Source organism: Tursiops truncatus, chromosome 4 (assembly GCF_011762595.2).
Source record: "Tursiops truncatus isolate mTurTru1 chromosome 4, mTurTru1.mat.Y, whole genome shotgun sequence".
NCBI classification, from domain to species: domain Eukaryota; kingdom Metazoa; phylum Chordata; class Mammalia; order Artiodactyla; family Delphinidae; genus Tursiops; species Tursiops truncatus.
Genome location: NC_047037.1, coordinates 25,442,289 through 25,458,584, shown reverse-complemented (window position 1 = coordinate 25,458,584; position 16,296 = coordinate 25,442,289). Strand labels below are relative to the sequence as shown.

The 16,296-nt window shown below is 41.3% G+C and overlaps 1 protein-coding gene across 1 annotated transcript in view; it reads left to right on the top strand.

The window, feature by feature from the left end:
* The window catches only part of GRK7 (G protein-coupled receptor kinase 7), a 36,065-nt gene extending 22,144 nt beyond the window's left edge, over window positions 1–13,921 (top strand). The window contains exons 3-4 of the mRNA XM_004312343.4: window positions 2,869–3,143; window positions 12,257–13,921. Of these exons, the coding sequence (XP_004312391.2) occupies window positions 2,869–3,143; window positions 12,257–12,593 (612 nt within the window). The 3' untranslated portion in view covers window positions 12,594–13,921. The remainder of the gene's footprint in view (window positions 1–2,868; window positions 3,144–12,256) is intronic.
* The last annotated feature ends 2,375 nt before the right edge of the window (window positions 13,922–16,296 follow it).

The window sequence follows — 16,296 nt, the reverse complement described above, 5'->3', positions numbered from 1 at the left end:
CCATCTCTTACACATGTCCGTTACCTGGACAGCCTTCTCTTTGTGAGAAGGTTCTTCCCTCATAATTCAGCTCAGCTGTCACTTTTCAGTAAAGTATCCCCAACACACACATTGACACGCACACACACACACACACACACACACACACACACACACACACACACACCCTCTGGCCTCCCTATGTTTGTTTTCCACTCCCATTAAGGCATTTACCCTCCTTTACTGAATTAACCTTTTGACCTGTCTCCACCAGCCTATAAATCCTCAAGGTCAGGGGCCAGGCCTAGTATGTCTTGGTATCCCTAGAAATCACTGCAGGGTGTGGCTTAACAAATATTTGTTGGATAGTGGATGGAAAACATCTAGTTACCATCTTCACTATTGTTTACGTAAGAAACATTTTGTTGGGCGTGCAGCAAGGGAGGCTCGGGGGGTAAATACCCAGTTTGATACAAAGATGAGTAAGACTGTATCCTGGGCCTCAGAGGAGCCTACAGCACCCTTTTGTTTTGGCAGACGTAACTCTGGACAAGATGCCAGGACAACAGATGTAAACTGTTGTCCCAGGCCAACCGGAACATATGGTCACCCAAATTACATACACACTCCTACGAAAACAGCAGTGCCATGCTGACTCATGCCCAGCCTGTCAGACCAAGGTCACTTCCACAATTTTCTTGCTCAAGCCAATTACTCCTCATTAGTGCTTAGGTCATTTATGTTTTTCATTGTTGTTATCCATGTAAAAATCATCCGTGAAATTTAATGTTCCTAAGGTATTACATATATTGTGTACATTAAAAACATATATTTAAGCAACTAGACAGAAAAATAATCACCCAGTAAACAACTAAAAATACTTTCCAACCTTTTTTGATGTACTGAATTCACATTTATAATCAGTATGCAAAACCCATTACATATATGCACTTCTTGGTATTAACACTAGACTCTAGTCTATTTTTTTTTTTTTTTTGGTCGCATGGCGGGCACGTGGGCATGCCCCCTACAGTGGGAGTACAGAGTCTTAACCACTGGACTGCCAGGGAAGTCTCCTGGTCTATTGTCTTTATTGAAAGGCATTGGGTGTTTCCAGCTTGCAACCGTGAAGAATAATGACGCTACGAACATCGCGATGTAGATCCCTTTCCCTTTCTTCTGAATCAATTCTTTGAGCTACTTGCTCCAAAGTCAAGTGACCTGGTTGAAGAACAGGAACAGTTGATACATCTCATTGTCTATGCTCTGTGTCTTACTGCTCTCCTAAAAATCGGAGTCAAATTACAGAGCACATCTGTTTCTTACAACTCTGCCAATAATTTATGTTCTCATTTTTATGTAAATATTAATAGGAGCTTATTGTCGTTTTACGGTGTTCTTTGCATTTTTAAGTGCTGCAAAGGTTATACATTATACTTTAATCAAAAGCAGCTTAGTTTTTATGAAAACATAATGTAAATATATACTTTATAATTACAAGATATGTTGCAGGTGTTCATTAAATATTTGTTGAATGAATGAACGTATTGAAATTATACTCAGTTACAAAGAGACAGATGCTGCATGATTCCACTTATATGAGGTACCTAGAATTGTCAAATTCATAGAGACAGAAATTAGAACGGTGGTTGCCAGGGCCTGGGCAGTTGGGGTAATGGGGAATTGTTTTTTGGGTTTTTTTTTTGTTTTGCTTTGTTTTCTTTGGCTGTGTTGGGTCTTCGTTGCTTCACGCGGGCTTTCTCTAGTTGCGGCGAGCGGGGGCTACTCTTTGTTGCAGTGCTCAGGCTTCTCATTGCGGTGGCTTCTCTTGTTGCAGAACACAGGCTCTAGGCTCTTCAGCAGTTGTGGCACGTGGGCTCAGTAGTTGTGGTTCATGGGCCGTAGAGCACAGGCTCAGTAGTTGTGGCGCACGGGCTTAGTTGCTCCATGGCATGTGGGATCTTCCCGGACCAGGGCTCGAACCCGTGTCCCCTACATTGGCAGGCGGATTCTAAACCGCTGCACCACCAGGGAAGCCCAATGGGGAATTGTTTAATGGGTATAGAGTTTCAGCTTTTAAAGATGAAGAGTTCTGGAGATTCATTGCACAACATAAATGTACTTAATACTCTTTAACTAAACACTTAAAATGGTAAGATGGTAAATTGTATGCTACATGTATTTAAATATATATACATATATATATACACACATTAACCCAATGGTCATTTGGTATATATTGTCGGTAGAATTGTGCCTACAATAAATAGTCTTGCATGTTAAATGAAGTTTCATGTGTGGAATTTTATGGATTAAAATTTCTGTATTAAATTTTCAGTGCAGAGACAAACAGGCAAAGATGGCTGATATATTAGTATCATTACATAGCAAATAGAGTAAAAAAATCATAGACTAGATAATATTATGTGAACGTCCAATATTAGCAATAAAGAACTCCACTTAAAAAAAAATCATGCGTCTAATTTTCTATTATCTGTGAATAAAAAGCAGAAGCAGGACTTAGGGGATCTTAGAGACAGCAGTGTGAACTTTTTACCTTAAAGATGAGGTGAGGGGACTAAGAGAGTCTAGGTGATTTTCCCACTTCAAGATCAGCCGTATCTCTCTCTTTCATAATGCACTCCAACCAAATCCTCTTTATGTCTCATTGGCCAGAATGGATTGCATGGCCCGCCCCGACTGCACCAGAGGCTGCTGGGAAAGCAGGGAATAGAATAGGTTAGACACATGGCCACTCCAAGTAAATTAGGTTCCCTCAACAAGGAAAGAAAAGGAGAAAGGGTATTGAGTAGGCTGTCAGCAGTGTCTGTTCAACTCACATTAGTGTTTTTGTTTTGTTTTGTTTTGTTTTTGTTTGGGGCATTACAGGCTGGAACCAATGGTTATATGGCTCCTGAAATCCTAATGGAAAAAGCGAGTTATTCCTATCCTGTGGACTGGTTTGCAATGGGATGCAGTATTTATGAAATGGTTGCTGGACGAACACCATTCAAAGATTACAAGGAAAAAGTCAGTAAAGAGGATTTAAAGCAAAGAACACTGAAAGAGGAAGTCAGATTCCAACACGATAACTTCACAGAGGAAGCAAAAGACATTTGCAGACTCTTCTTGGCTAAGACACCAGAGCAACGCTTAGGAAGCAGGTAACTATCATATAAAGACATGATTAGTGATGTCAGCATTTCCGCAGGGATTTGGAGAATACTTTGGATTAATGACAAAGGCTTGGGATTAAGTAGTAGTAGTATTTTCCTGTTATTATTTGTATATTATGTGGTTAAGTATTTTCAACACTTTCAAACACTATGAACACTTGATATGGAACAATCTCCAAGATGTATTTTTTTAAAAATAAATACTGCAGTTTTTAAATTTTATTTTATTTATTTATTTATTTTTGGCTGTGCTGGGTCTTCGTTGCTGCACGCAGGTTTTCTCTAGTTGCAACGAGCGGGGGCTACTCTTCGTTGCCGTGCACTGGCTTCGTGTTGCAGTGGCTTCTCCTGTTGCCGAGCATGGGCTCTAGGCACACGGGCTTCAGTAGTTGTGGCACGCGGGCTCAGTAGTTGTGGCACATGGGCTTAGTTGCTCCGCAGCATGTGGGATCTTCCCAGACCAGGGCTTGAACCTGTGTCCCCTGCATTGGCAGGTGGATTCTTAACCACTGTGCTACCAGGGAAGTCCTCCAAGATGTATTTTAAAGTGAAAGTTTCTGCCCCTTTAAACATCTCTGTAAAATATCATTAATCAGTCAACAAATATTTATTAAGTACATCTGATGTTGCCAGCTATGTTAAGTACAGTTGAAATTAGTTTTGAGGAAAGTCAAGTTTTATTGCCTACAAAGGAATAATAAGATCAAGATATTTTAGAAGAAAAAAATAAGAAAACCTGATCTATGAAAAGACCCTTGGCAGTGAGTAACTGTGTTATGTAAGGAGAAAAACCAAGGGTTTTCAAGTCACAGACATAGACTCACAACCCAGCTTGGCTACATACTGATCATTTTACCCCAAGCAACTGAATTACTTTCTTGGAGTCTCAATATCCTCATATATAAAATGGGGTTTTTTTGTGGGTGTGATTGTTAATTTTATGTCTTAACTTGACTAGGCCACAGTACTCAGATATTTGATCAAACACTATTCTAGATGTTTCTGTGCAGGTATTTTTTAGGTAAGATTAACACATAAATGAGTAGGTTTTGAGTAAAGCAGGTTATTCTTCATTAAGTGGATGAGCCTCATGCGATGTGTTGAAGGCCTTAATAGAAAAGGACTGACCTCCCTGGGAGAAGAAGGAATTCTGCCAGCAAACCACCTTTGAACTTGAACTGTGACTCTTCCCTGAGTCTCCAGCCACACAGCCTACCTTGCAGAATTTGAACTTGCCAAGCCTCCACAATTGCCTGAGCCAGTTCCTTAAAATAAACTCTCTCTCTCTCCCTCCCTCTCTCCCTCCCTCTCTCTCTCCCTCTCTCCCTCTCTCTCTCTCTCTCTCTATTATCTGATATCAGATAATATATATATTATATATATAATATATCTCTATATAATATATATTATATATATAATATATCTCTCTATTATCTCTCTATTATCTGATATCTCTCTCTATTATCTGATATCAGATAATATCTTTCCTCTCCCCCCAGTACACATGTACTGGGGGGAGAGGAAAGAACTTTTCTTCTACCCTCTTAGGTTTAGGAATGGAAGCCTAAAAATTAAACTGCCAAAAGATGATTAACAAGAGAAAAGACAGATTTTTATTTATGTACATACACAAGAGTTCACAAAAAAGTGTAACTAGGGGGCTTCCCTGGTGGCGCTAGTGGTTGAGAGTCCGCCTGCCGATGCAGGGGACACGGGTTCGTGCCCCGGTCCGGGAAGATCCCACATGCCACGGAGCGGCTAGGCCCGTGAGCTAGGGCCACTGAGCCTGAGGGTCCGGAGCCTGTGCTCCGCAATGGGAGAGGCCACGGCAGTGAGAGGCCCACGTACTGCAAAAAAAAAAAAATGTTACTAGGTGGCAGTTAGAATTGAGGGCTTATATTCCATTTAATAGGGGAGGGGGATGGGGAGAAGGTCACTTACAGGAAAACAAATGACTTCTTTGAAATAGTGGGGTAAGGGCACTTATGGGAGAACAGTTGACTTTTAGGAAAGATAAATGGCCCTTAGAAGAATAGATGGGAGATATGATAGCTTTGTGGCAATGTCTATTTAGGTATGGTGCTGCGTTCTGTCACTGGTGATAAGAGTCAATCTTTCCTGGTTCCAAAACTCCTGAAATTCCCGGAGAGAAGATTTATGAGTTGAGTTTTTTTCCAAGGCTCTGCTTATCTTAAAGGCAGACAAAGGGGAGTTCAAAACCTGCATCTGTTGACTCTCAAATAACTTCAGCTCAAAATAATTTTTATGCCACTGTTGTGCATTTTGGACACTTCAGCGCCCTTTTGGTTCTGTTTCTCTAAGGAACCCTAACTAATTCAGTGGGATATTTTGAGGTTTAGATATAATGCTTGCAAAGTTAGCTATAACATAGCTTAGGAATCATTCAATGTGATAGCAATTATTATTAATTTGTTCTAAGGGTGATATCAGATAATATTTTGACTAAACTACGAGCTCGTGTGTCTTAAATTACTTGGACTGAATTTTCAAAATCTAAAAATACATACAAAAAGAAAGTTACAACCATAAAGTAATATGACTGATTTTTAATATTACACCAAAACTTCAAGAGGCAAATTACTCTAAATCTTCTGAGTAGTTGTCAGCGGAGGCTATAGAACAGGGCTGCCTTAGCTCGCAATGTTTACGTATGGAGGCAAGCTTTTTATTTTTGATCTGATCTTTTAAAATAGCGAAACAAAATTCATTTGTAATGACTTTCAAAGCATTTCAAAGATAGCGAAACTAACAAATGAGTATTTTGAAATGAGATGGAACTCTTCACTGACGTGGAAGTGATTTTCCTGTGTAGATTCCAGCATTGTTGTATTAGTGTGGTCAAAATAGGCCACGTTGTGATAACAGGCAAATCCCAAAGTCTCAGCGGCTTAAAACTAAAGGATTATTTCTCATTCATATGAAGTCCTTTATGGGTCCAGGGGTTCTCCAGGTATCTCCCTTCTGAATGGTGACTCAGAGCTTCAGGCTGCTTCCACCTTTCAGCCCCACTGGAACTGGTGGTTTCGGTTGCTATGGCAACAAGAGAGAATGCAGAGAACCTGGGGAGCTTTGTCCTGCCTCAGACCCACTTTACAGGTCATTTCAGATACACTTCTGTTGGACAGAAGGAGTCCTCGGGCCCTGCCTAAGGGCAAGGGAGCTGACTAGTCCTGCTTTCTGTCTGTCCAGGAAGGAGAGGAGAGCTGGATATGGTGAACACAGACCATCTCTACCATCTTGGCTCTCAAGCCCATGCGGGGGGAATCAGAGAATGTACCAACAGTGGCCAAGGCAGTGAAAGAAGTGAACAGTCTCTTTAGATGACTCCCCTGAAGGGAACACAACCCACTTGGTGTCTTTGAATAAAAATCTATCTCAGTACTTTATAAGCACACTTTGTTTTTGTTTTTGTTTTTTTTTACATCTTTATTGGAGTATAATTGCTTTACAATGGTGTGTTAGTTTCTGCTTTATAACAAAGTGAATCAGTTATACATATACATATGTTCCCATATCTCTTCCCTCTTGCGTCTCCCTCCCTCCCACTCTCCCTATCCCACCCCTCCAGGCGGTCTATAAGCACACTTTGAATCTGTAAAATGAAACATTGACTAACTTCTTCGGGAAAACGCCACCTTAAAGCACTGGATCATGGCCTGAAGCTGCTCTGTCAAGCAAAACCTTTTTAGAAAGCATTTGTTGTTGTGACTGTTTTGTATAAAAACTGTTTACAACATTAGAGAGAAAGCATATAAAAACCAGCTGTTCAGTGAAAGAGAAAACCTTCCAACGTTTTCATTTCAACTCTTTGTATTTTTTAAACATTCATTCAAATGAGATAATGTTTGATTGCTTTCGTGGGCATCCTCCAAAGCCGAGCAAATACCTAGACAATGTGTTACACAGAGGAGAGGTCAAGTGCCCCCTCCCTGTTGCATTCATGAGCATTTGAAAGAAAGAAAAAAAACCCCTTCTCCTTCCTTAGACATCACTGAAGGGAATCTCCTCTTTTGCCTTTATGGGTCTGTGAATTAATTTTGCAGAGAAGCCAAAAGCTTTTCTGATCATCTCACAGGGACTCAGATAGGGTCAACTATGGTGTGTTCCAATAAAATAAAAGGTGAAGACTTAAGTGTTTTGCAGGATTTATTCTGATCAGACAGTGCAGCCAAGTAAGGGCAAATAACCATGCAAGTCTCTGACTTAAGTGCTTCTCAGGCCAATAGCCACTGTTCTTGGCAGACCGAACCCCACAGCGTGGTCCTCGTGTATGGGCAGCTGGAATCTTTCCTTCATTGACTGTTCTTAGAAAATCCATTGTAATCTCTGTGTGGGGTTTGGTAACACAACAGCCCCTGTCCATGCTCTGAAATATATTCAATAAGCAGGAGAAGTCTCCCTGCAGCTGCTGATTTGGCCCTTACAAAAGGTGCTGCCACCCTCCATAGTCTCCCCTATTTGCCCAAGGGCACTGCATGATGATGGGCCAAAAGAGCCCTGAACAAATCTGCCAGGGAAAGGTTCAGGAGTCAAATAACCTTCACTCTAATTACACAACTGAGGTAAGCATGGCTAGTGCAAAATAGCCAAGTGATCAGCTTTCCCGTAGCCTGGAGCAGAGGGAAAGGAGCAGAAGTTGGAGAGCCTAGTCTTTTGTTGTTAGCATCCGCACCCACAGATATTTATTGGAAAGGGGCATAAGGCATGGGCCCCGCTCTCCAGGGGCATCTAGTTGGGGATGTGGCGGAACATAAAGAAAACCTCAATGTGGCCCGTGTTTCCCCAGTCTTCTGTGACTAGTTGCAAAAAGGCTGCAGTTGGCCATCCCTAATGGACACGCCAAGGCCATCTGGGCCTGGTTGAGATGTTAGTTAAGAACGGTGCCTTTTTTAAAAAGTTTATTCTATTGAAGTAGAGTTGATTTACAACGTTGTGTTAATCTCTGCTGTACAGCAAAGTGATTCAGTTATACATATATATACTGTTTTTTCATATTCTTTTCCATTATAGTTTATTACAGGCTGTTGAATATAGTTCCCTGTGCTATACAGCAGGACCTTGTTGTTTATCCATCCTGTATATAATAGTTTGCATCTGCTAATCCCAAACTCCCAATCCACCCCTGCCCCTTGGCAACTGCAAGTCTGTCCTCTACATCTGTGAGTCTATTTCCTAGATAAGAGAACTGTGCATCTTGATGTGAGGACTGGTATGGCAAGTTCCCCACGGTCACCGAGCCCATGGGCACTCTCCTTTATCCAAGTTAAATCTGCTCAGAGGGACTTTAAAGGTGCCCTCTTGACCTCTGGTACAGTGTGTTCATACCTGCCAGCGGCCATCAAGATGGTACAAGCTTCTTCCTCATGGCACCTGGTCCCATTCTAACTCCTCTGTTCTCTTTGAGACACACAGGCCTGAGGTTCATTCCTGATCTACTTGGGTGGAATTTTACCTCTATCCTTGTTCTGACACATTTAAAATCTGGTACCAACCCCCATTCCTCAAATCTTTCTGATACTTTAAAATGTTGCTGTGTAAATTATACCTCAGTAGATCTGACTTTAAAAAAAAAATCCATCCTTGAAGTTTCAATTCATCTTAGTAACCCTCCCTCAAGGCTCTTACTCTACAGGATGTAAACCACACAGACATTGGTCAGTAGGTTCCTTTTTTTTGGCTGCATTGGGTCTTCGTTGCTGTGCATGGACTTTCTCTAGTTGCAGCGAGCAGGGGCTACTCTTCATTGTGGTGTGCGGGCTTCTCATTGCGGTGGCCTCTCTTGTTGGGGAGCATGGGCTCTAGGCGCACAGGCTTCAGTAGCTGCAGCGTGCGGGCTCAGTAGTTGTGGCCACGGGATTAGTTGCTCCGTGGCATGTGGGATCTTCCTGGACCAAGGATCGAACCCGTGTCCCCTGCTTTGACAGGCCGATTCTTAACCACTGTGCCACCAGGGAAGTCTGATCAGTGGGTTCTAATAGATGGCAAGCCTGCATTTCCCTTTCTTTCAATTCATGGAGACTCAGTGACTTTGGGGAGAACAGAGTTACCTTATAGTATCTTATGATACAGTTTTCCATACCTCTCTTTTCAGTGGGATCATAATGGGAAAAGTCCAAGGAGTCCTGGATGGGCCTTTCTGGATGGAGCTAGGCTTGAATCACAAAACAAGAACTGGGGAATTGCTGGACATCAGGAGCCTTCGACTGAGTTTCTCTTTTCCATAATAATATTCAACTACAATTTTTCCTTTGAAAAATTCACCTATATTTGCTGGCTTTCTCAGATACACAGCTATTTATAAATGCAAAAGCAAGTATAAAGAGGTTAAAAGAGGTTTAAAATACAGTTAAAAGACAGATAGGGTTGTTGTGATGGTTAAATGTGACAAAGTAAGTGAAGAGCATAACGTTGTGTTAGCCGAGAGTAGCTCTGCATAAATGTTGGTCATTTCCACTTGTTATTAGTAACGTGATTATTGAGTTTAGACTCTAGTCATCTTTTTGGACAGAGTCTGCTGCAGTAATCCTCAAACACAGTAGGGAGTCTCTGAAGGGGATGTATGTGGGAAGCCCTCAATCCGTTTCCTAAAAGCTTTCTGATTACTAGAACAAAAATGAAAAAGGGAAGACCATGAATGTAATTAACTTTATTAAGGTTGATTTATGACAGAAATTGACTTCTTCCAAAAGGAAGACATCTCTTAGTCAGACCAGCATACCTACTCATATAAAAGAAAAAGAGGGGACTTCCCTGGTGGTCCAGTGGTAAATAATCTGCCTTACAATGCAGGGGTCACGGGTTCAATCCCTGGTCAGGGAACTAAGATCCTACATGCCGTGGGGCAACTAAGCCCGCATGCCACAACTACTGAGCTTGTGCACCTCAACTAGAGAACCCACACTCCCTGGAGCCTGCATGCCACAACTAGAGAAGAGAAAACCTGCACACCACAATAGAGAGAAGCCTGTGCGCCATGATGAAAGATCCCATATGCCTCAACGAAGATCCTGCATGCCGCAACTAAGACCCGATGCAGCCATAAATAAATAAATTAAATAAATAAATGATAAATAATAAATCTTTTTAAAGAAAATGAAAAAGAGAAAAAAATCGTTTGAACCTGATGCCACAAAACAGCCCTCTTTTTATTTCTTTAAAACTTGGACTCAAGAAGAACCAAGAGGAGTGTATGGTAGACCACCCCTAATATGGTCCCCAAAGATCCCTACCTCCTGCCATCCACACCCTTGAGTAACCCCTTCCCTTAAGGATGGGCTGGACTTACTTGTACGTACTGACTTGCTTCTAATAAGTAGAATGTGGCAGAAGTAATGAGATGTCATTTCTAAGATTAGGTAATAAAAATACTGTGTCTTATATCTTGAGCTCTCTCTCTATCTCTCTCTTGCTATGACCATTTGTCCTGAAGAAAGACAGTTACAATGGTATCAGGCAGCCCTGTGAAGAGGCTCACATGGTGAGGGATGGAGGCTTTCCAATAACCATATGAGAGAGCCTGGAAGCAATTTACCCCAACCCTGACCCCCCACCCGAGTCGAACCCTCAGATGAGACCACAGCCTTGACCAACAGCTTTACTGTGATGTCTCTAGAGACCTTGAGTCAGAGGCACCCAGTTAACCCAAGTCTAGATTCTTGCCCCACAGAAACTGTGAGATAATAATAAATGTTTTTGTTTTTTTTAAATAAAGCCTTTTTTTAATATTTATTATTCATTTATTTAGCTGCTCTGGGTCTTAGCTGCAGTACACAGGATCTTCATTGCTGCATGAAGGATCTTTAGTTGCAGCATGAGGACTCTTAGTTGCAGCACGTGAACTCTTATTTGCCGCATGTGGACTCTTTCTTAATTGTAGCATGCGGGATCTAGTTCCCTGACCAGGGATCAAACCCGGGCCCCCTGCACTGGGAGCACAGAATCTTAACCGCTGGACCGCCAGGAAAGTCCCAAATGTTTGTTGTTTTAAGCCACTAAATGTTGGGGCAATCTGTTACACAGCAATAGGTAACTAATATAAAAGGTTACACAACTAACTGGAAACACACATTTTCCCCCCATATTCTAAGGCAAATACTAGAATAATTTCTAGCATGGGGAAGGAGGGTTTGATAACAAACAACTGTAGTCTTGAGCACCGAATGTATGCTCAGTTGTGCTGCTAAAAATTGCTAATGGATTATTTAAAAGTCTTTAAAGATTACTGTGGCAGTTGAGGGAGGTAGGTGGGGCTCCTAGAAATCATGTCATATGAAGAGTGAGGAGATGTGACTGCTGTCTTTTAAAATGTAAGTGGTGGTCAGGTAAGAAGAGACATGCTTCGCTTGTTCTATGTAACCCTGAAGGACAGAGCAAGAGGCAGTGAGCGCCTTGGAAGCTGCAGGCAAGCAGGTTCTGACCCCACTGAATTTTGCTGGTGTTTCCATGAAACACCAAGAACAAAAGTCATGTCAACTACTTCGCTGTTTAAAAATTACATCCAGGGGCTTCCCGGGTGGTGCAGTGGTTGAGAGTCCGCCTGCCGATGCAGGGGACACGGGTTCGTGCCCCGGTCCGGGAAGATCCCACATGCCGCGGAGTGGCTGGGCCCGTGAGTCATGGCCACTGAGCCTGCGCGTCCGGAGACTGTGCTCCGCAGCAGGAGGGGCCACAACGGTGAGAGGCCCGCATACCGCAAAAAAAAAAAAAAAAAAAAATTACATCTAAGTGTGAAGGTGGTCTACAAACAATGAAAATGTGACTATCTGCATATAGTAGAAGTGTGGGGTAAATTTTTTTTTTTGGCCATCTGTGGCTCGTGGGACCTTAGTTCCCCAACTCGGGATCGAATCCAGGCCCTTGGCAGCGAAAGCATGGAGTCCTAACCACTGGACCGTCAGGGAATTCCCTGTGGGTGGTTTTGAAAGTTGTTATTTTTCTAAATTGTTCTTCATGTGATATTGTCTCTGCAATTAAAATGAAATGTATTCTAGGAAAAGAAGGCCACATATTTTGAATTGCTAGAACAGTTCCTGTTTGGGTTTGTTACTGTGTCTCAGGCTGGCCATCTCCTTTCTTCACAGAGAAAAGTCTGATGATCCCAGGAAACACCATTTCTTCAAAACCATCAACTTTCCTCGCCTGGAAGCTGGCCTAATTGAGCCTCCATTTGTGCCAGACCCATCAGTGGTTTATGCCAAAGATATCGGTGAAATTGAAGATTTCTCTGAGGTTCGAGGAGTTGAATTTGATGATAAAGATACGCAGTTCTTCCAAAGATTTGCAACAGGTGCTGTCCCTATAGCTTGGCAGGAAGAGATTATAGAAACGGGGCTGTTTGCCGAATTGAATGACCCCAACAGGCCCGCAGGCTGCGGGGAGGGTAATTCGTCTAAGTCTGGTATATGTTTGCTATTATAAGTTGTTCTCTCTACCACACGGGCAGCAGGAGTCTCAGCTGACATAATCCTCGAATGTTCCTAATACGTGAAAATCTTTTGAATGAGCACTGATCAGTCAGGAAGGGCATTTCAACCATAAAACAGTTCAAAGGATAGGTGAGCTCACCACTAAGACGTATTTTCTCTCCTTCCTTCCTTCCTCCCTTCCCCCCTAACTTACTTCCTTTCTTTCTTCCTTCATAAAGAAGAGTGCAGTCTCAGTTTTCACTGAGACCTGGTTGAAAAGGAACCCTCAGGTTTATTTTGCTAAACTAAAAGCATGAGCCGTTGTCATCATGTCCCTGACAATTACACAAAGTCCTAAGAACAGAGAATGGAACTTTGTGGTATGCTCAGAAAACGAGCGTTTGCAATTCTTAGTAAACAATCATTTTAGTTTTTCTTTGTTTATATCTTTTCATCCTTTCATCTTTCAGTATTTCTCCTTCTTCTGTACTTATAAAAGGGATTTTGAACGTGGAAATAAATATTTCTGATTTTCCCCCTCCCTGCAAAAAAGGAGTGGATTGTACTATTTTGGAAATATTTCAGATTACAGAATCATTTTTAATTTATAGAGTCTCTTTTCATTATTTCTGAAATATTCTACTATTATAATGTTGAAGCATGTTAAACGTAAATACACATGAGGTCTGGGGATTAAAGTATTCTGTAAGTTGAGTTCTTTAGGTAGTAGTCTACAAATTGCTTACCTGTATAATTCCGTATGCCATCAGTTCCCAAACTTTGCTGAACTTTGGAATCACCCAGAAATCTTTTAAAATACTAACATGTGACTCCCACTCTCAGATTTTAATTGGTCTGGAGTACAACCTGGGCATCTAGATTTTCAAAATCTCCCTGGGTGATTCCGGTGTGCAACAAAGTTTGGGAACCACAGTCATGCAGATTTAAATGTTAGTACATATGGGTCCCTGTTTTGGTTGCTCAAAACCTCAGTCTTACATTTTGACAACAACTTTTCAAATACCCAAAAAAATGCATAACTTTGGCAATTGCAGTTAAATGAAACTGAAGATAATCCGTATTCATCTTGTAGATTTCCTTGCCCTTGCACACTTTAGTTCTTCACACATATCTTGGGAAGTAGATCTCTTGACTATTTCAAGACCTGAAGGAGACATATGGGCTTAGAAACTGATTTGAACAAACAGTGGGCCTCATTTCAGGTGGCTGCCCAGCCAGCACTTTATAGGAGAATTAGCGCTTCTCAAAAGCACAGCCAAAGTGAGAATTTTAAGCACCCCCCCAAAAAAAAAATATATATATATATGACACAAATATACATCTGGGGTGACCATATATATATATGTGTGTGTGTATATATATATTTTAAGATGTATGTGTGCCTAAGGAAATCTCTCTTGGCCCAAAGGTGAGAAACCTGGCTGAAGTTATTTTAAAAGTTTTGTCCCTTGAGTAAAGGTACCAAGAATTACAAAAAACACTGGCCAAAAATTTTTTGGTTAACTGGAATCCAGCTAACAGTAATCCTCAACTACAAGACAACATCAACCATATCTGGAGCAAGGAGGAAGAAACCCCCATGGAGTTGAGTCCTGGGTTAGAACACCTGCCACTCACCTGCTCATCCTCCATCCTCAGTGAGCTCCTTGAAGCTCCAAACCCTACCCTAGAGACACTGTAGAGTCCTGAATCACCAAAGCAGAATACAGGTGTGTCCTGCAGATTCTTCTTCCTAAGGCAAGAAAGTAGATTAAAATTTGATAAAAATTTCTAAGTCTGTTTAACAAAACCTAATCAACAGTTAACAGAAATTCAATTAACTAGAGCATTCCAAGAGCAGAGATCTCAGAATTTAGCTTTATAAACATCAGACATTTTAAAAAGTGACTTCTACTTGCATTGGTTCTTTCATGTGAATGCCTACTGCTTTTGATAAACTTTAAATGCAAATCTGTTTCATGTTTTAGAAGTAACTCAGGAAAATAATTGAATAAGATACCTATATTCAAACAGTCACCAAGTAAGTATGTGTTGAGCTCTAGTTATACATTGAGCCCTGCACTGGGTGATGTTGGGGACACAGTAGAGAAATAAGACAACCATCTAAGAAAGGCCCTGTGGTGTAGTGTAGCATGCAGACTCCTGTGGGTGTTATTATTCACATTTTAAAAGAGGAAACTGATGCCCATAGATGTTTTGTGGCTTGTCCAAGGTCACACAGCTCTGCAGAGTTGTTGTGAAGACTAGAAATAACGTATAGGAAGCACATAGTGCTTGACTTGCATATAGTAAGGGCATACTAAATTGAAGATCACGGTCAGTAAGTAGCAGCAGGTTGAATGATTCCTGGTCCAAGGACAAACTATTAAGACCTGAACCTTCATTAAAAGTTCCAGAGGAGGTGAGAGAAGCAAGAGAGCTGCTTCCTGGGGAGTGGTTGAGAAGGAAATTTTTTACACACAATGAAAGAAAAATCTAATTGGAATAAGTGGAGACATGGGGGCCCATCCCAGATCTCCTGCCCATCATATGCCAGGTGGGAATCCACCTGGGCCAAGTCAGAGTACAGGAGGCCCACAGGGGCAGGGCAGGTAAGGGACAGACCTCAGCATGGAGATGAAATGTTACAGATGGAGAGAAATAAGCCAATGCAAAGGGATTGGCTCAGATTGTGGGTGGGATTCAAGACTGAAATAAGATGCAACCAGATGTTTTATCAAAGAAAAGAAGTGATTTTTGAAAAGGGATGATACTTGCTTATTTTTAAAGTTAAAATGAGGTTATGTTTTTAGAGAAAAATTTTATATATAAACAAAATGAAACATCAGGGGAAACACAGACATATATGAGTGAACTATTCAGACAAAGAAGAACCGAGGAGAAGTCATTTTTATTCTTCTAGTTTGTCAGGGATTGTTTGAAATGTTTGTTTCTTAAAGGGGTAGATGGAATTAATAAACCGCTTGAAGGGGCTTAGAAGTGCCTTGCAAAGCAGGAGGTATGGATGATGTTTTCACAGGAAACAGTGATGAATGATTGATTTTAGGTGTAATTTTTCTTCTTTTCTTTTTTCGGCCACACCGCAAGGCATGCTAAATCTTAATTCCCCCACCAGGGATTGAACCTATGCCCCTGCAGTGGAAGCACAGAGTCCTAACCACTGGACCGCCAGGGAAGTCCCCAATTTTAGGATTGTAAGCCACAAAGAGTTTAAAAAGTATTCTCAATTGTTTACTTTGAATATCAAATTCAAGATGTTTCTCATTTAGGTGACCAGGCATGAATGTGAAATAATTGAATGATTTAAACTTCGCTTCTTAGGAATTGCTCATTTGAAGTCATTGAGGGAATTCCCTGGAAGTCCAGTGATTAGGACTCTAACCGATGTGCACTTTCACTTTCATTTTCACCCAGTGCACTTTCACTGGGCACTGCACTGGCCTGGGTTCAATCCCTGGTCGGGGAACTATGATCCCACAAGTTGTGCAGTGCAGCTAAAAAAAAAGAAAGAAAAAAGAAAGAAAAAGAAATCAGAGAGAATACTACATCGATTTTTAAAGATCATTATTATTATATTGTGTTTATCATTAGGGCGGTTTAACTGATGTTAATTTTTGGACAGTAAAACATGATGAACATAGTGAAAATATATAATACTCGCTTCTTAAATGATTGTTCTTGGCAGTTATAAGCCT